Source organism: Natator depressus, chromosome 13, assembly GCF_965152275.1.
Source record: "Natator depressus isolate rNatDep1 chromosome 13, rNatDep2.hap1, whole genome shotgun sequence".
Taxonomy (NCBI): Eukaryota; Metazoa; Chordata; order Testudines; family Cheloniidae; genus Natator; species Natator depressus.
This window is the reverse complement of record NC_134246.1, coordinates 28,548,510-28,569,924: the sequence shown is the minus strand read 5'-3', so window position 1 is coordinate 28,569,924 and position 21,415 is coordinate 28,548,510. Positions and strand designations below refer to the sequence as shown.

Sequence of the window (21,415 nt, the reverse complement as noted above, 5' to 3'; positions counted from 1 at the left end):
GTGCCTGTCATGAGTGCTCTTTCTTCATTGGCTTCCTGTCTCATCATTTTCCCAATGCCACCAGAATCTTTAACTCCAACCAGAGAGAGCTGGTAATTACTGGGTCCCTTTTGGTTTTACAGATTTCTGGAGAGAAGAGACCATCAACAGACCTGGGCAAGAAACCCAAAAGCCAAAAGAAGAAGAAAAAGAAGGACCCCAATGAGCCCCAGAAGCCTGTGTCAGCTTATGCCCTGTTTTTCAGAGACACACAAGCAGCTATCAAAGGGCAAAACCCAAATGCTACATTCGGAGATGTTTCAAAAATTGTTGCATCCATGTGGGACAGTTTGGGAGAAGAACAAAAGCAGGTGAGTTTCTGATCTTGTTTGTTACAGCTGTTGAATTGGTTTTATTTTTCTACCTCCAGCGAGTTAGAGTCTGGCCCAGCATGGTAGAAACCGTTTGGAGCTTAGGTACCCAAAGGTGTATGCACAAAAATGGAGGCTCTTTTCAGGAGTATTGTTGAAGTGCCCTTTGCCACTAGAAGCAAGGCTTTAGGGTTTGCATGCACAATTTTGAGCTCCTAATTCTGTACAGTAATTGTGTGACCTGGCCCCTGGATAATTGCAGTGGAAGTAAGTTCTCTCCACACACAAATCTCAAGAACAGCTATATCATAGTGCAGTGCAGCTGCAATGAATCAAAGATAGTTTTTTATGGACTTGTCCTGGAATGCTCACAACCTGCTGCATGCCATTTGTTAGAGCTGTGGGTCAGAAGCCACTAGAGAACATGTTCTGAGTGCCTCTGTCCTTATCGCATCCTCCAGTGAGCACACACAGATGGAGTTCTGCATGCAACAGATTTTTTGAAGTTTTGTATTCAGAGCCTGACCTATCAAAGCTAACATTACAACTCCCGTCCCACCACACTGCATGTAGACATGTCGGAGACCTGCTAGGTGATCAGCTGTTAACACAGTGCATCCTCTAGTCACATCTTTACTGTTGCAGTTCACAAGTAATTAGCCTTGCTGGCAGTATTTCTTATAATCCCTAAATGAGTATGTAGAGAACACACTGATGTAATATTTAATATTTAAGTAATATTAACTAGGGCACAGAGTAGAACTGTATGGATTTTAAAGGCAGTTACTCTACTGGGGTGAGTTAGAGTGATGGTGTCAGGTCAGATTAGGTCTAAGGCTATATTATTACTCTGACTTCCATAGAGCTGGTGTGGGGGTGATGTTCCCCAACCTCCCTCTCTCCCTGCATGGATCTCCTGGCTCCTGGGGCACTCCCTGCAGACTGTGGGGAGGTAGCCAAGTTCGGGGAGGTAGCTCAGGCTAGTACCAATAGGAAGGGATAGAACCACACACAGAATATCTCCCACCTGTGCAGGTCAGGGGATACGATCAGGCTCATACCGTTGTAGTGTCAAAGGGAAGATAGCTTGAGCTTTAGCGCTGAGCTGCTTGTGCAATGTGCTTTGCACATTGGAAAACATAATCCCAACTATACATATAAAATGATGAGGTCTAAATTAGCTGTTACCACTCAAGAAAGATCTGGGAGTCACTGTGGATAGTTCTCTGAAAACATCCACTCAATGTGCAGCGGCAGTCAAAAAAGAGAACAGAATGTTGGGAATCATTAAGAAAGAGACAGAAAATATCATACTGCCTCTATATAAATCCATGGTACGCCCACATCTTGAATACTGCATGCAGATGTGGTCGCCCCATCTCAAAAAGGATATATTGGAATTGGAAAAGATTCAGAAAAGGGCAACAAAAATGATTAGGGGTATGGAACGGCTGCCATATGAGGAGAGATTAATAAGACTGGGACTTTTCAGCTTGGAAAAGAGACAACTAAGGGGGAATATGATAGAGGTCTATAAAATCATGACTGGTGTGGAGAAAGTAAATAAGGAAGAGTTATTTACTCCTTCTTATAACACAAGAACTAGGGGCCATCAAATGAAATGAATAAGCAGAAGGTTTAAAACAAACAAAAGGAAGTATTTTTTCATACAATGCACAGTCAACCTGTGGAACTCCTTGCCAGAGGATGTTGTGAAGGCCAAGACCATTAACAGGGTTCAAAAAAGAACTAGATAAATTCATGGAGGATAGGTCCATCAATGGCTGTTAGCCTCTGTTTGCCAGAAGCTGGGAGTGGGCAACAGGGGAAGGATCACTTGATGATTACCTGTTCTGTTCATTCCTTCTGGGGCATTTGGCATTGGCCACTGTCGGAAGACAGGATGCTAAGCTAGATTGACCTTTGGTCTGACCCAGTATGGCCGTTCTTATGTTCTTTGTCCTTTGCAAAGAGATCCTTCATGCCATTGGGAAGGAGGGGAGGGACTTTCCTTTGGGAAGTAATTTCATTTGAATAATATAAACATTATTTAAGACAATATAAATCCCTCGTACACATGCAAAAGCAGGGAAATTCTCAGGGCTCGTTATTACAGCCAGTCATGTAAAATAAGCCTAGACAGGAAACAGTTTTGTATGTGCTGATTCACTGTTCTGGGGCTTGCCTATAAACTACAATAGCTTCTCTCCACATTGGCAGCCTCAAATCCAGTGTCAAGGCTTCAAAAAAGCCCAGGAAGCAGATCTTCAGTGTAACATCTCACAGGGAACTTCCCTACTCTGTAACCATCACACAGCCCTCAGTCTGTTTCACGCAGAGATTTCTAGGCTCAGTTTAGCTATTCTTGCTGATGTTGAGTCAGTTACAAAAGCCCTGTAATTGCCTATTGCGAAGACCCCAGGGCACCCTTTTTTGGTAGCACGTGTGTCTTTTTATCACAGGGAGAGAGATCTGACATTCTCTGCAATTGGTCTCTGAACCCAACCGTTCAGAAATTCACCGTTCTCTCCTGAAGCACAGAGCCCTAACTTTAAAGGCTTGCTCACAGCTTAGGGCCTGTGCCCTCTGTCACTGAGCTCCCAGTGCTCCCACTGCTAGAATTCCAGGTGGCTACCCTTAAGAGGGGAGCAGCAAATAGACAGAACCAATTGAAATGAAAGCTATGCCGGGAAATAGTCCCTGTTGCTTTGGGGCAGGCACAAACAGCATGGATGTATTTCACTCCGGTGGGGTAAAAGCCATTTTATTTAACTGCAAAGATTCATGACTCTCCACACTAGTGTTGTTTGCCAGGCTGCATGAGGCTTCCGTACTGTCTTCCATACCATTCGTATTGGTTATTCCTTGATGTATTTTGTTTTCTTAAGTTCTAAAGAAATCTATAACCTGTGTAAATATAAAAGTGCCAATTGAGAGAAGTACATCATTCACCCTGAGACACTGCAAATGACATCAGAACAGGGGGGTCAGGGGGCCATGGCCCCCTCACTTTTTATCTACCATAAGCCAAGCGATGGGGAGAAGAAGAGGGGCCTCGGGGGAAGGGGTGGTGCAGGGGCGAGGCCTCAAGGGAAGGGGCTGCATGGGGGTGGGGCGTCAGGGGAAGGGGCGGCACAGGGGCGGGGCCTCGGGGGGGAAGGGGTGAGGAGGGGCCTCGGGGAAGGGGCGGGGCCACAGTTCGGGCACTGGTGGCTCCCCCACTGTTAGAAAGCTTCCACCACCCCTGCATCAGAAACCCAGAATCAGTTGAGAAAATGAATATTTAGATGACTTCTAAATTGTGGCTAAAAAGGATTTTTCATGCTTCCTGTCCTTTACATGATAAACCAGATGGTCAGTCTAGTTCTGGTGGGTGCTGTCAGAATGTGCATAGGCCCTTTTCACATGATGCAATGCTGCAACCCTCAGTCACTCCCGTCAATGAGTGTTTATTCATGCAAAGAGTCCCACTGACTTCAATGAGATTACCAGCATTGTGATCAGTGATTGCACAATCAAGCCCATATTCTGGTTATTATTTACCCAGTGGACTTTAACAGCTAGGGTATGGCGTGTAAAGTCTTGGACATCCCTTTCTATGGCAATGACCCTTTTGATGGTTTGCTGATCCGATCCTCTCCCATCTCTCTGCTGCTGTGGTCTTGTCTCCTGAATACACCGTAACTACTTATTACTAAACAGCCCCAAAGTTCTTCCCCTAGGTAAAGAGTACTCTGTTCCATTTCTCTGACCCTGCTCTCACTTAACACATTCCCCTCTGCTTTGCTCCTACAACCAGACCTCCTGGAATTCCTCTTGACCTCACACCTTCTCTGTCCTCTTACATCTTAGCTCTCTGTAAGGTGTCCAGCACCATCCTCTTGCTGGGATTCATCCTGGCTTTGACCTGGCCTCTACTGAAATTCTTAATCCTGAAATCCTTAACTACTAGTCTTCCTAAATTATTACTCTCTGTACTTCAGCAAGTCCAAAAGGTTGGCCTGTGGAACTCATTGCCACATGATATCACTGAGGCCAGGAACTTAGCAGGATTCCAATAATAGTTGAACATTTATATGGAAAATGAGAATACCTAGAGATATGATATTAAAGGTTTTTTTAATAAACAGAGTTGTTCTGGGAGGGAAATTAACCCTTCTGCTTCAGGGCATAAGACAACCACCACTAATGGGGGTCAGAAAGAAATATCGCTTGGCAGCAGACTGTCCCACAACTGTCTATTTCAGGGGTTCTTGCACCTGCCTCTGATGTATCTTTCACTGGTCACTGTTCGAGACAGGATTCTGAACTAGATGGACCCCGAGTCTGATCTGGTCTGGCAATTCCCATGGTTCCTAGGAATGTTCTTTCTTTCCAGGTCTGAGAATCATACCAGTCTTATCCTCTCTGTCACCTTCCCTCTGGCTCCTCCCCTGTACAGCAGTTAAACCAATTCAAAATGGCTTTCCTACGTTTCAGATCTCTCCAGGGCCTTATTCCTCCTCCACATCTCTGGCCTCATACCCATCTGCTCCCTGGCTCCGACTCTGATCTCAGTTGCACTGGTGTAGTGCAGAAGTAATCCTGGTCAATGTAACCAAGACAAAAACCAAGCCCACAGACTCCACTTCTCCATTCTGGGACTTCTTTCTGTCCCCCTCTTCCATTCTGTCCACAGCAGTTGGTGCTTTTTGCATGGGCTGCACCCTTCATCTGGAAATTGGCCCTTCCCCCAATCTCTAAAATATGGAGCCACTTTCACTTCTAGTCATTAATAATCTGCTTAAAACCTACCTTCCCCTATAGCTTATGGTTGACTCTCACAGTAAATCGTCCTATGACACCATATGAATTAGGACCCTCCAGGAACGTAATGGGCTAAATTTACCCCAATATAATCCCATTAACTTCAGAGAGCCACGGGAGAGGACTCTGCCTTCCCAGAGAATGGAGTAGGTGCGTAAAGGCCCTTCTAGCCCAATGGCTGGAGTAGCCCCCAGGGGCCCTCCCTTCTGCAGTATCCGGTGGAAGAGGAGGACAGGAGGATTCATGTAGACCACCCATGCGCCCCTCATACCCTTGTGTGCTGCCATACCAGACTCCATGCCCTGTAGTCCTTCCACCTCCCCCTTACACAGCTGAGCTGCATCAGTTCTGCTGCCAAGAGACCCTCTGCAGAGCAGGGGTTGGAATTGCCCCTAGGTTTCTGCCCCCTCCCATGTACAGAGCCAAGGCATATCTGAGTTATAGATGCACAGAAGAAACCCAACCCAGGCTTCGGAGACAGCAGCTTTCTCAACCTTTATTCCTGCCACTTAATTTCAGCCCTAACTGCATCTTCTTTTCTTAATATGTTAAAGAGGTCTCTGTGGATGGGAGACCCAGTTTCAACCCAGCCCAGCTGAAAATTGGGTTTACATACTGGAAACACTGGTGCAACCCCTGCCTGAGCAAGGTGCGAATGCTCAACTCTAATTAACAGAAGGAATTAAACCAGCCCATTTTTCTTGCCTGCTAATTCTCCCTTATTTTCTTTTACAAGAGAGCAGTGGCACTTGCCATTTCTTTACACATGCTTTATAAGTGGCTCAATTTCTCTCTCTTTCTAATTGATTTAATTAAGTCATTTGTTCCTTGTCTGAATGCTTAAATATTAACTTCCTGGCTTTGTCTCCATCTGTAAACATTTCTCCTGCTACAATTATCCCCTCTGCCTGAGGCCCTGGCAGAGAGGACACTTTTTATCTTTGACTCCAGGGCTGCACTGGTGGTTTGTGAGATGGGACACGTTTGCTCTTGAAGAGTTTGGCTGGATTATGGTTTGTTTAGTCCCTATTTGCTTTCTCTTGGCCAAGCTGCCAGTATTTCCAGTCTCCTTCATTTACATTCCCAAGCAAATGCTAAGGAAAAAAAGACAGGTTAAATTAACACAATTTTTTGTTATATGAAAACACTGACTGGTGCTTAGAACATACAGTATATAGGGCATTTCTTCTAAGCATCTCAAAGCATGATACAATCCTCCTAACTGTAAGGGTAGCTAAGCACTTGAACAAATTACTTAGGGAAGTTGTGGAATCTCCGTCATTGGAGGTTTTTAAGAGCAGGTTAGACAAACACCTGTCAGGGATGGTCTAGAGATAATACTTAGTCCTGCCTCAGTGCAAGGGACTGGACTATCAAGGTCCCTTCCAGGCCTACGTTTCTACGATTAATGTATTAACTCAAACATTCCTTTGTAAATAGACAGGTAAGCATCATTATCCCTATTTAACAGATGAGCAAAGGGAGGGGCCAAGAAGGTGAGTGGCTAGAATCCTGACTCTCAGCAGTCGCTTTACTAGACTACAATTCACTAGATCCTCTGAAAAGACACTCTAGTGTTCATTACTGGTTCTAATACATGACTAGCTCTGGAGACATGGACTTTTTTAAATGTTTATAAAGTATCTGAAAGAAATTTAATTTACATTGTTTTTCACATGGAGATAATCTCTCGGTAAGGTCCATGCAAAGTATGAATGGCAAGATTGCAGTCTGCCACAGAACCCAGTGTTCAGAAAGACATAACTTTAGCCCCATAATAAAGGATTCCTTACAACAGTGAAAACCAGACAAGCAATGAGCCAAATCCTGAAGGCCTTACTCAATTTTTACTGAGTTCTTGCTCAGACAAAACTCCCATTGACCCCAACAAGGTTTTTCCGGCATAAAAACCGTGCATTTAGGGATATGTCCCCAGAATGTTATTGTGTAGCTGGCATAACATAGAGACCCCAGCCTTGCATTCCTTGCACGCACACACAACTCCCATTGATGTCATCAGGAGTTTGGGATCTGCAAGGTATGGTGGATCAAGACTATAGATAGCTGATGTTCTCAAAAGCAAACTAGGGAAAAGTAGTGTAGATGAAATGACTAGAAGTCATGACAACTGGTTGAAAGACCATACTCAAAGTGTAGTTGTGGATGGATCTCTGTCAGACTGGGAGGATGCATCTAGTAGGGTCTCACAAGGGTCAGTCCTCGGTCCACTGCTATTCAGTATTTTCATTAATGACTTGGATAATGGAGTGGAGCATATGCTTATAAAATTTGCAATCCGGTGGGTAGTGAAGACGTACCCTAAGAGTAGTTAAGCTCAGGAACAGTCTTCCAAGGGTGGTTGTGGAGTCACCATCATTGGAGGTTTTTAAGAAGAAAGGTTGGACACATGTGTCAGGGATGGCTGAGGTTTACTTGGTCCCATCTCAGTGCAGGGGGCTGGATGTGGTGGCCTCTCAAGGTTCCTTCCAGCCCTACATTTGTATGATCCTATGATTTTAAAGAAGGCAAAAGTGTTCCCAAGACACTAGTCAATTCAGACAATATTTTTATGCATCATTTGCCTCATTGAGCTTTCCACTTTTTATAAGAGGATAACTGGAAGTGAACTCCTCCCACAGCCCTTTGGACTTGATGGCTCTGTTTCGCTTGGACAAAGATTGCAAACCTTATCATTTCTTGTTTTCAGACGGTCTCAAAGCTCTCCTTGCAGGTGAGTTTTGGTGCAAGCTCTTTCAGATAGTGGCCAGGATGAGGCAGGAGGGGAGGACCAAGGGCAGGGGTTTGAATCTGGTTGTCTGATGAATCTATTCTTAGCTGAGCGGAGCCATTGCATTATCAAGTCACACCTTTCTAAAACATGCTGACCGTTTCACAGCACATGCCCATTAAGTATCACAAATACATTGATCCGTCTGTCCCTATATGCTACATTTGAAAGTTATATATGGTACTGAGTGAACCCAGCCGCCATCTCTGTGCTGGTGAAGGATGGTCCATAAATTCCTTGCCTGTGCCAGTACCTTGGCCAGGATCACTACACAGCAGAGGTGGGCAAACTTTAGTTCGCAGGCTGGATCCTTCCCACCAGCTGTTTAAATCCGGCCCTTGAGCTCCTGCTGGGGAGTGGGATCTGGGGCTTTCCCTGCTCCGGCGCTCCAGCTGGGGAGCAGGGTTGGTGGCTGCTCCACTTGGCTCCCGGAAGCAATGGCATGGCCCCCCTCTGGCTCCTACACATAGAGGCAGCCATGGGACTCCACTCTGCATGCTGCCTCCACCCCAAGCACCACCCCAGCAGCTCCCATTGGCCGGGAACTGCAGCCAATGGGAGCTGCAGGGGCGGTGCCTGCAGACGGGGCAGCGTGTGGAGCCACCTGCCCATGCCTATGTGTAGGAGCTGGAGAAGGGACATGCCGCTGCTTCCAGGAGCCACTTGAGGTAAGCACTGCCTGGAGCCTGAACCCCTGAGCCTCTCCCCACACACCAACCCTCTGCCCCAGCCCTGATCCCCCTCCCGCCTTCCAAACCCCTTGATCCCAGCTCCACCCTAGACCCCGCACCCCCAGCTGGAGCCGTCATCCCATCCCGCACCCCAACCCTTGCCACAGCCTGGAGCCCCCTCCCGTACCCTGAACTCATTTCTGGCCCCACCCTGGAGCCTGCACCTCCAACCAGAGCCCTCACCCCCTCCTACACCGCAACCCCAATTATGTGAGTTTTCATGGCCCGCCATACAATTTCTATTCCCAGATGCGGCCCTCAGGCCGAAAAGTTTGCCCACCCACGCTACACAGTGTATCCAATCCCTCCAGTTAGAGAGGGTGGCCCAGTGCCAGTCCTCCTGGCAGGCAGAATCTAATACCCTCCCACAGCTGGCTGATTGGCAGTGTGTGTTAATTTGAGAGACGCTGCATATGGCTTCTCTACAAATTGAAGCGAGACGCTGCTGTTTGCCACATACCTCTGACAGCAAGCAGAGGGTTAATCCTCTCTCTCCTTTGGGTTGCTAATGATTATATGCACTGGAATAGCAAAGCTGTAGCCTTTTATTTGCCATTGAACAGGTGCTGCTGCTCCCACAAAGCAAATTTGCTTTTTTCTCCTGATGAAATAAGCAAAATAAAGGTTGCTTCCATCCCATTTCAAATATGTTTTTTCTTTCTCCTCCACTAACTGAAAGACAAACACAGACTGGGAAACAGAATGCATATTATGCAAGAAAACCTATAATCTAGGAACATCTTTGATTAGAAGGCTGCTGTCACGGACGTGTATTTCTTAGCCTTTCTTTTTCTTCTGGTTTATCACTTGTGCGTTTTGTCAGATTGTTCCTTCTTCTTCTCTTCCCAGCCTCTTCACAATGAATCTTCATTTTCCCTCTGACACACTTGTATCTAAATTCCTCATTTCCTGCCTTTTTTTATTTATATCTGTTGCCTGGTGATTTGATCATGCTGTGGAATACAGGATTAGCAATCTCCCTGTCCTTGGGTACTGCTCAAGGACACCTGTTCAACAACTTGCACCATTTCCTTCCCCTCCTTAACCCTTTCGGGCATTGAACTTTGCCATGTGCAAATAATAATAAATATAATAAATAATATTAATAACTCTAAATACTGTAACCACTACTTTTACAGTACATTATAATCTTCATTCTTCAACAGCTGGCATGGCCTTTCCTAAGAGGCTTACACCGGAATCTAAAGAATGTGACACTAAAAAAAAAATAATAATACACAGTCTTTGAACTTTGCAAATAGTTTAGCAGCTGTTCCTGTAGAGATAGCTTATACTTTACTCAAAAGTGAAATGCTAATTCAGCTATTATCATCAAATGGGGTACCTGTCTTTAGTAATCCTTCAACTCCCAGCTCCCCGTATAATTCCTTGCCACAGTGTTATTTTTTTCATTAAACAGCTACATTCACAATATTAGAGAGAGGTTTAAAGGAGCAGGCTGATTTGACACTAACTGTGGCAGATCTTGAGGATTGGATTGAAAGGAACTCTTCTAATTCTGCAGAGAAGATTCTGTCCTGGAGCAAGCATGGAGTTTAGGCCACCTGTCGAAATGCAATTAAGATGCTGGAATCTAGTTAACGTTAGCACCATCTAGAAGAGCTTAGGTTATCCAGAAAGGTACCATTCAGACGCTACCTCACTGGACTGACTAGGTTCTAGTAAGTCGGCCAGAGGCTGTTGCATTGGGTTCCCAGGGATGAGGTGCAAAGTGCACTGCTCTCCAGTAGGGCTAGCTGTTCCACCTGGAGGGTGTGGCATGTATTTAAACATGTGGGCAAAAAGGTCATGCTAGAATAAAGGAGGCAGTCAAAGCCTTTACTCCCCTGTCCCTTAAAAAATGGAGGAAGAATCTGATCTCTGCTCTTCTTAGAATGCTTTAATGGTTCTCCAGGATGTCCCTGCAGGAGAGGGGAGTGGGCCCTCGCTCCCGTTTGAGGGAGGCACAGTCCTAGCATTGGAATTGGTGCGAATAGCACAGGGTCCCACGGGACTGCTGTCATTACAGGGCATGAGTTCTTGATGATGAGAGCCCTCGCTGAGGAGCTCTGTGACCGTGCCCATCTGCCTCTGTAGGTGACGCAACAAAGGCCCTATCCATGATACCCATACAGCTGTGCCAGGGAGCCAAACAATTTGGTTGTCCCCCAGCCTGGCTATAAATGTAGCTCAAATCTGTGGTGCAGGTAACCCTGTTTCATACCCAGGTACAGCCTATGCTATAAGTCTGAACCAGGTCAATAGGCAAATCAGGGGGAAACAAAATGGCAGGTTCCCTGGCCTCTTGGTGTTTATTCCTCCAACAGCTCAGCTGTAGTTAGCTGTATTGATTGACTGAATCATCCTTCTCATATAATTTTTCTCCTCTTCCATGAGCTCAGCCTCTCTGATCTTGTCGCCTGGTTTAATCTCCTCCTGGTTCAGTGGTTCTTGTCCTGTTCCATCTCTTTACCATGAGCACCCCAGGACCCTACCTCATTCCCTATGTGTTGCCTTTGGTTTTCCAAGCCAGCGACCCCTGTCATTGCCCTGACAGAGAGAGCGAAATACATTAACCTGAAACATGGAGCCTGCTCCAAGAAGCTTTCAGAGACCAGGTGTGCCCCTTTAGAAAAATTTCATGTTCAACAGTGTAGTTAAACTCTGCCCAGACCAGTGCAACCTCCCTGAAGTCAGTGGATAGCACATGTATAAATCAAGGCAGGAGTTAGCCTTAGTTCAGTGCTACTCTATTCGTCTCCAGCAGGAGGTACCAGGGCGAAGACTCCAGGGTATCATCATTGCCTCCTGCTTGTCGCTTGTACATGAGCAGCCCATGCCTGACTCCAGGTGATAGTGGGTGAATCGCCAAGGGCTGGGAGATTTTGTTTGGCTGAGATGTCCAGAAGCGATTCTGCTGCATATTGAAAAGTTACATGAATGATGTGACCTCCTCTTCCCCCCGCACCCATTCCCTTGTCTCCCATCCTCTCTTCCCTGACCACATTTCCTGTGTCTCACTCCCCAAAGCCCTATTCTATCTCAGGGGAAAGACCCAAAGGGCTCTCAGCTAACATGGTGATGGGGGCGTTGAGACACCTGCATAGAACAGAAAACCTCAGATTTCCTTGGTCGTTGCTGTCAAGGTCTCTGGAGTGGCCCATGGCTGTGAATCCCCACCTCAAGAAACAGGGCACAAACCCCGAACTGGTTGTGTGTTGTATACTTAGATTTTATCCACCAAGTGTGAACAAATCAAGCACTACAACACCCTCAACATGGAGCCACAGACAGCCCCCTTGGGCACTCCAGTCTATTTTGCCACTCAGGCAGGCTTGCCTTAGTGATAGATGGTCCCTTACACCAAAAATCACAATAATATTCAGGTTACTCCCAGTCCGTAAGGACCAGTCACTTACTCCAGGTCAGGTGCACCCTAGATCTCTCACCAAAGTGAACACTTGTAAGCAATCCTATAATAAACTAAAGGTTTATTAACTAAGAAAACGAAATGAGAGTTATTTAAAGGTTAAAGCTGGTAAACACACACACGAGTTACAGTCTTAAGTTCCAAAAGATGAGAGTAGCTGCTATAACATGCAAGATTTATATGTCCTTTAGGGCTAGCCCATGCTAAACAACTGGGGACCCCTTGCTTATGCTTCGAAACTTCACCCCTCAGAGTTCAGGCAGCATAGGGATACAATTTCTCTTTAACAGGGATTTTTATTCCCTTCCCCCCAACGTTCAAACTGTGATGGGATGAGGGCGTAGTTTGATTTCTGTATTTGGGGAGACAAGGGGCTTAATAATATGTATAGGTCTAACTTCTGGGTTTACTGATTGTTAGTGGTAGTTAAATTACAGAGTACTTGAAATCACAAATACAGTTTACATTCATTCTTTAATCACCTTTATTTTTTTTATTTTTCCTCAATTATTTGCCTTGTATACCAGCTACCACTTAAAGAGCAGCATTTGCATAAAAAAAATTATTGAATAAACAGAACCAAGCACTTTCATGTAACTATGAATCATGTCTCCCTGGTTTTAGAGTTACATAAACATTGTCTTAATATAAAAATACTGTATTTATCTTAATGTAGAGGCAATTGTCTTTCCCTTCAGTTAGCTTTTCTCGGTTTTAGATAGAGTAAAATGGACCTAAGTTAAAACAGAGTAATATTTTACTCAATTTAAAACTTTTAAAGGTCACAGAGTCACTTGTCCATCTGTGTTTTGCATCATTCTATAGAATCTAATAGAAAATTATATCTCTGCTATAGGTTTTTAAAGTAATTTCTCAAGGTGCTTGATCTAATTCCTATTGAAGTCAATAGGAATCTTTGGCAAGATCTACACTCCACACCCCTGAGCGACATAATTATATGGACCCTACCTCTCCTTCTCCTTCTCTTCCCCCCCCCCCCCCCCCGCAGACAGGCAGAAGCGACCAACAAAACGTTTTATCCATTGATGCTTCACAATGGCTTGTCTGGTCTCTCCAGGCCTTTTGTTGGGGAGGAGATAACGCCTCTTGTGGTAAACTAGCATTTCACACTTGGTAATGCTTCTCAACTGTGGGGATTTACAGTCTTAACAAACATGTTAATAGGTACAGAGCAAACACTTAAACATTACCTTATACGATGGGATACAGATATTATAAGTAAGATTAAGGCATTCAGCATCCTACAATCATTTTGTAAAGTCTAAATGCATTCTCGTAACTCTAATATCTATTTTAGCAATATGAACACACAGGCGATCCAGGCTGATTTCCAGCTATGCATTTGTCAGTGTCCAGTGAGGCCCAGGAGTCTTGGCATGAGCTGGCACTTGGTCTGCAAGCATCACGGTTACATTTTCATGTGGATAAATACTGGAGGCTTATGGAAGTTGCATTATGAAACCACTGAACATATGAAAGTTGCTGGTTTGGGATTTCATTAAAAACTTGAAACTTAGACCAGGATCAGCACAAGGGTCATGAACAATGCTTTCAAGTAATCTTGGGCTTTACATCATAAAACAGGTGAAATTCACCATTTCACATAGCTTTCATGCAAAATCAGGTTAAACTCAGCAGCAGTTTTGACTGCATTTTTGAGGCTTGGGATTCAGTGGGATTACATGAATGTGAGAGCAGAATATAGCTCGTTGTGGCTACCTTAAACAGAAATGGACACATTCACTATGCTAAGTAGCGATATACAGTACCCATGGCAAAATGCATGTGCAACATTCCCATATAAATACACTGCATGGGGAGTGGAACAGAGTTTATACTAAATGGATAAATCACCCAAGGAAAAAATTACTTGCTCAGCAGAAAATAGTAGATCACCCATCTAATCAGAGACATCTGCTCATTGGACCAGATACATCACTTACTGACAGGGTACTGCATATATCACCTGCAGGATATAAGGGCGTCTGAGGCCTGTTGTAAAGTTTATATTACATTTCAGCCACAGTGAAGCCTAGACTTGTTGGGAACAATATACAGCGCGTTCTTGTAAGGCAACCTGGCCATAATACTGACCAGTAATAGTGTTTATACAGAGAGCTGGCAATGATGAACCATGGTAATTCAGTGGGGAGATAATAGGCAACAATGAAATGACCTGGCTATTGTTAGCGATGGGGTGATGCCAGACTGGTACCACTAACTGGAAGCAGACAGGAAGGCCTTGTGAGTGCCATCCAAGGCTTTGGCACAGTCCTTCGTGCCCTGAGGGTAATACGGGCTGGGGGAAGCTGAACGTTTCTCCCCGAGAACAGAATGAGTGAAGTTCCCTGGAGAGATAAAGTGATCTAGCAGGGTTGTATGGTGAAAGAGGGAAGGCTTGAGCTTCTCTTAACATAGCCCCAAGAGTCTGAACTCTTCTCCTAAGAGAGCCAAGACAGAAATCTAGTGGGTGCTTGTTACTTCCTTGATATTCTCCCAGGATACCTTAGGTGGGGTGCTGTCTTCCTCCCACTCCTTACCCAAAACAGCTGCTTCCTCCTCAGCTGAGGGAGGAGGGGAAAGAGAGGACAAGCCCGTGAGAACCATTTCTCCCACTCCACCCTGTGTGCAGGTTTCTTAGCTGGCACCATGCATTCTGGTCACCATCCTCCCTAGCCTGTGGATCCATCCTCACTGCACTGGGATATGCCATTCCTCCAGGCCATGGAGTGGGTATTTTCCCAGTGAGTGACTGCAATCATGCGTGCGTACGTACACCCACACACACACACTCTCTCTCTCTCCACATCATCCATGTCCAATCACTCATGTCAAGCCAGGCTTACGTTGCACCACTGTTCTTTGTCTTTCCTCCATTAGCTTACATTTCATTGGCATCATATCTCCTTCTTCCCGTGCTTCCTTTTTTTAAGGTCTCTACTCAGCAACGTATTCCCAAGTCCACAGTAGCTCTAATAGTTTGAACCACCATTAACACTAGGCTCAAAGAACGAGGCAGGGGCTGCATGCTCACCTCCTATGGGTACAGCCCCAAACCCACATTATAAGCTTGCTCTGTCTTTAAAGTCTCCTATCTGTGATTTCACCTTGGCTTTTATTTTAATTACATCATGATAAACTGCTCCAAAATATAAAAACCTTTTGATTTGTCATCACTGGAGATTTAGGCATGAAGCAGAGCACAGGCCAATGAAAATAACATTCCCTGGGTTCATACCAGGATTGCCCTCTGCAGCCACCACACAGTACTTGTTATCACCAGCATGGGCACTTTTTACTTTATTAACACTGCAGTATCTCAACTGTACTATGTAATTTGGAGGCTGCTCTCCCATAGTGAACCCTCAGGCCAGCAGTTCTGTCTGCAGGATATTACACCTACACATGTAAGTGCTCCGCCGGGGGCAAACAACAGAACAAGGCTGGGGCTTGCCAGACCTGGCATTTTCTTCCTACAGTATCTGAGGAGAAAAAACAAACTTCTTCCGCACCGTATGGGCTGCAGTGCTTTCACATTTGACTTCCGGGTGTTGGGCCCTGGATAGTTTTCTTGCCGTGCACCAGTTGGTGTCACCTTTCTTGTACCAAATCTTTAGCTTTTCTGTGTTGATACAAAACAACAAGTTTTCTTGCTCCATGTCACTTAAGGTTGCTTCTACTTTGTATGGCATGTACTTCTTATCTACTGCTCATGGCATTATTATTAGAACACATTGCCCCTGGGGCTGTGGGGGACGTTGCCCAGGAAGTCGGAGGAGTTGTCCACCTGGGAGACCTTGGGGTTGATGGTGGCGAAGGCCTGAGTGGGGGGAGAGTCATCAGGAGTACAAGGCAGAGAGGACCAGTGCATGCAGCTTTATATGGCCTATATAGGATAGTCCATATGGGACTGCCAGTGGGCAGTGAGGATGGTAGGGCCATATGGAGGACATTGCCCAGGCAGGATGCACAGCTGCAGGCTGTATATGGTTATAGTGTGGTAGGATAGTTCATATGGAGTTATACTGCCCAGTGAGGACTGTGGTCAGTCTGGGTTGGTGGCAATGTTGGTAATGGTCTGTATGGCTTTATATAGCGATACAGTCACATTTAGAGTGGAGAGGTGAAGGGGGAAGGCTGGTCATTATTGGGTCATATGGCATGGGGCCAGATGGGTCATATAGAGTTACGTGGTGGGGGTGCAAAGGGGGAGCAGTTTGATCCTCTTCATTATCAAATGCACCAGATTTGCCTTCAGAAATAACAGTAATACCAAACTGCACCTTGGTGGTATATATTTGGTATTTAAAACAAAAAAAAAACCTCCGGATTTCACCAAAAAACTAGACTTTCTGGGCAAAGACAATCAGTCGGTTGGGTGGTAATTGTCACTGTAAAATGTTTCTGTGGTAGTTCTGGGTTCCTTTTCACCCCCCTGCCCCACGTTACAAAACAGTTTCTTTTCAAACAACAGGGCTGGAATGGAAAGGTTATTGATACCGCTACTCCTGTCATCCTGTGTGTGCGCACCACAGAGCAGTTCCACGGGCGTCAGCAGGGTTTGGAATAATTGTCTTCTCTAATTAACTGGTTATCAAACAAGAACATTTCATTATGGTACAATTACTAGCTGCTTTGCTGAGACACAGAGGTGTCAGGATTACGACTCCAACGTATGCTTCTTACAGCTCTGATATTTTTTTTCATAATCACTAACTGTATTTGCTCCCCCCCCCCACATCCTCCACCCCCTCCCTTAATGACTAATGAATTCTGCTTACGAATAAGCAAAATAAATCAGCAGGCATGACAGATTATCAAGGAACACATGTAAAATATTTGGAGCATCTTTAAATCTGATAAATGACTTTGAAATTAAAATCCCTGGGAGAAAATGTGATTTAATTAGAAAGTAGCATGGTTCTGTCAATATTTAAATTAAAACTTTAAAAGGTCATAAACACTGCTTCAAAGCTCCTTTAACACAGAGGGGTCTTAAGCGGCTTCACTAGGATCTGCTGTTCACACTTAAGCCCTACATTTTCAAAGTGTCATGCAGTGTTTTTAGCCACAAGACTCTCATAGCTCAATGTGTAAATTCTTGGCCCCACTGAATGGGAGTTTTGCCATTGACTTCAGTGAAGCCAGGATTTTACCACATAAAGTCAGGTCTGGGCTGTGACCTAAACAAGGTTGCCACCAGTTGTGTTAACGTCATACGGAATATGGTTTAACGGTCAGTGTAGAACTGCTGAGTGTGTCAGGACAATTGTTGGCCATCATGTTTGGACATGGTGACATTTTGTCCTGAGGATCATGTGGCTAAATCCACACGCCCATACACACAGCTCTTTGAAAGCTACTTCAGATAGATTCCTGCTGGAGTGTTTCCAGAGTCACCTTCCCCTAATGTTACTCAGCCCTAGTGGATCTAACAGATCTCAGATTCCAGGACCTGGCAACAACTTCCAAGTAGCACATGCCAAGAAGTCTCCCCACCTCCCCTATGTGAAGGGCAAGTTGCATGGCTGCTGTGTGAGAAGGACTTGGAGGAGGATGCTTCAGAAAGAGTGCAGACCCCGGGAAGGCTCTCAAAATATATTAATCTGTGACTTACTGTAGTCTCGCAGTGCTGAGCTTCCGGATGCCTCGTGTTTCCTTAAGAGTTCAGCACACTTCAGCATCGATTAAGGAGACGAAATGTCGGTGGGGCTCCCCTCTTACTTGCCACCTTCAGGAAGAGGAGAAGTAGCTCAGAAGTGCAACTTTTCTCGCTGGAAATGACCATTCCAAGTGTCACCGCAGTAAATGTGTCAAAAGGAGAAACTGCCCGTTTATTTTTAAAACAAAAAAAATCTCTCGACGGGCTTCTGCAGGCCCGAGGAGGAATAGTTTGATGTCAGGTTGGTTCCACGCTTTTCCACAAAGCAGTTTTTCCATTTAGGGACCACAGCCGCCTAAATAGTGCACCACATATTACATTGCAACATCAGCCTAGAGTAGGGTCATAAATCTAGTTCAGCAGCAGGAGACCATTATCCTGTGACAAAGTTCCCTTCTGTTATTACTGCTTCTTAATATGAGGTCTCTTTGTTCAATTATCATGTAATAGATTGCTGTAGCAACCACAAGTTACTGGCACTTTCCAAATACAAGAGAAGACGCAGTTCCTGCCTCAAATTGCTTACAATCTAAAAAGACAAAGACCGATGAAGGGGGTGGGAAAGGGCTCTAACGCACAAGCAAAGTGACTGGGGTGATAAGCACATGACTTATTAGTTATTTGTTTCTTATTGTTTGTTTGTTAAGTTAAAAACTCTAAAATTCTCTCTCCTCCCCACTCTCCCAAGCACTAAATTGCTGCTTCTCTGTGTGTACAGATGACAATAGTGTCCATGTCATTGAATGAGCTTCCATGCAGCGTTTGAGTCAAGAGCGCTTTTAGTTTATGTGCTTCCAAAGACAAGAAAGTCTTGTCCTAGGTATTTTATAGCAGCATAAGAGGAAAATAAATATTGTTTTGATTCATCACCATCAGATATGGTCGTTGTTATGTACTGACTTGAGAGATGGGGATGGATATTTCATTGTTATACTGGCATCTGATATTGCATTTGAGAGCATCTATTAAAAGCAAATTCCTCAGTATTACATATTCCTTTATACAAACCAATGAAGAGGACATGGGATTGAAAAGCCCCTGTGAAGAGGATGGCGTCCTTCATGCACTGGGACCAGATGAATGTTTTTCTGCACATTTTGGAAGAAACAATTTCAGCTCTGAAATCACTTCTGATTAGCTTTCATCCAATTTTCAGCCTTTACACGCAAGATGATCTTTAAAATGTCTGCCTCCCAATCTTGCACTCAAATCCTTTGTTAGTAAATCTGAGTTGAAGCAGTACGTGACTGCAGCATGAATAAAAAACAATGTGTTCCAACTGGAACCATCTTTCCTGACACTGTTTTAGACACATGCCTGCACACCCAAACACTCACACATCGGTATGTGTATAATGCATATGTGTATGTGCATTTATAGGTGTGGCTGGTAGCACCACCTACTATTAAGGTTGCCTGATAATATATACAATATAGGCAGTGTATATGATGTATATTACACAACAAAAAATACGTTAAAAGCAAATAAAGGCTGCAAACTCTAGCACTCAAAAATTAGGAAATGTCAGAATTAAATATGTCTCTGTATTCTTAATTGGGTTCCTGTGTATGTATGCCAGACATCACACAGGAAGTCTGTGAAGAGTCCCCAGCTCTCCTGGGTTCCATCAGTGCCTTAACTACAAAAAAGCATCCTTTCTAATTCTGTTCTTGCACCATCCACTCAGTGAACTGAATGAGGCAGGGACCATGTAGAACAAATGTGATCGTAACTAAAGTTTATATCATAAAGCTTCCTACTAAGGGGGAAATTAAGATTGCATGGGCAACCTTGATTCTCCATTTCTCACTTTAGAGGGCTTGACTTTGCCATTTTAATGGTCTTTTAACATAATTTTTTGTATCAAATTTCATATTTTTTAAGTGAAAAGCCAGAAGTTTCATCCTGGGAAACCATATTGACTCCTGCATGATCTTTAGATCTGTGGGGCTGCTAAATATGCTCAGTGTGCATGAATGTCTGTGGGCTGGAATACCTTCTCAATTCTATTCACTTTACTGGAAGTTTCGCATGTGCAAGGACTTCAGGACCAGGCCCAACATCTCCCAGATTGATCCTTTTCAGAAGTGTAAAGAGAAATGATCCCATTCTTAGACTGTGCATTCAACCTAGAGCAAGTATGGTTTGTAAATTACAATCCTAAGGAAAGAAATAGCATGATGCAAAACTTCACACCCCTTTTTTGCCTTTCTGATACTGCTGGGGCCACAATTATTTGAGCTCTCACTGCCCAGTGTGGTAATACTGCGGGGCTGCAACACTGCAACAGCTATCAAGGCTGAGAGACCAGACATAGTAAGATAAAAAAGATCAGGGTGTGGACAGACATGACACAATGGGACATGCCAGGCAGGCGCCTTCAGGGTGTGCAGAAATGTGTGAACTCAATGGTAAAAATATTATTTACTCTTTGGCATTTGACTGTAATAAAATACTAATTTGTAACTAGATGGTTATCTTCCAATCCAGCCTGAGTAAGGGGCAGCGCAGGAACCAGATTGTGACCGGAGCTTGGACAGTTTAATCTCCCTTCCAGGCTGACTCAGCTGCACTGGCCAATTTATTGGGAGCATGGGGGTGGAGCCATAGCTCTGCCCAATCCCTGTCCATCTGAGCAGGGAAGGGCATAGCCCCGCAGGGGCTGCTCATCCCTTTGCACAGATCTTCGGGTGCACATAGCCCACAAAGGGAAGAAAGGGGGCTCCTTATAGCTCCTTGCCCCCCTGACAGGCATGGAGGTGGGCTCACAGGTGAGTCCTTGGTCATTTACATTACTTGACTATAATACATGGTGCCATGATAAAAACACATGGCGAAAAAGAACTGAAAATCCCCTGTGGACATCAGCATATTTACTGTTGTAAAGTTGTTGTTTTGAAAGAAGAGTTAAATGCATTCAAATCTGTTCTAACTGAAATTAACTTTGACTTGTTTGATGAGAGATTTGGGTTTTACACGGGAGGTTAGTAGATATTTTATTTCAGTAATTTCCTCCCTTGCCCAAATTTTTCTTTCATTTGAAAATATTTTTCTCACTTGATCATTTTAACTGGTTCCAGTTTGGTCCTTGAGGGCCATTGGGGAATTGGCCTGCATGGGACAGGGCTGTATTTCTGTGCCAGTTCTACAAACAGCGCACCAGATTCTCCTAATACTTATGCTCCTTGCAGCCTATTGACTTCATACTAAGGTTTCATGAGTGTCATTCTGAGCTGAAAATTAGCCCAGCACAATACAGCTACAGTAAAACAATTGTTCTTATGGTAGAAAGAGACTAATTATCAGACTTGTTAAAGTCTGCAAAGCTCCATTTAGTGATGCTGAGTCTCAGGATATATAGTGTTTTTCTCAAAGCACCAATTCATGGCGAATCTCCGCATTCATTTGAAAAGGAAAATTAAGTTTCTAGCCCTCAAGGTTGCAGAGAAAAGCTTGAAAACATGAGCCTTAAAGACTCAAAAGCAGAAGGCAAAGAAAAAGAACCCAAAATTTAGGATTTCTGAAAATGTTGTGATTTTTAAATATGATTTTAAACATGATTTTGGGGGGCCTGACTCATGATTTTTGAACATTTGGAATTTGCAGTGTTGGGAGGCTTCCTTATAT

The 21,415-nt window shown here is 44.4% G+C and overlaps 1 protein-coding gene across 4 annotated transcripts in view; it reads left to right on the top strand.

Moving 5' to 3' along the window:
• TOX2 (TOX high mobility group box family member 2) overlaps positions 1-21,415 on the top strand; it is a 260,543-nt gene that overhangs the window by 216,705 nt on the left and 22,423 nt on the right. For all 4 annotated transcript variants that reach the window (XM_074970334.1, XM_074970331.1, XM_074970332.1 and 1 more), the window contains one exon: positions 123-350. In XM_074970334.1, coding sequence (XP_074826435.1) covers positions 123-350 — 228 coding nt within the window. The remainder of the gene's footprint in view (positions 1-122; positions 351-21,415) is intronic.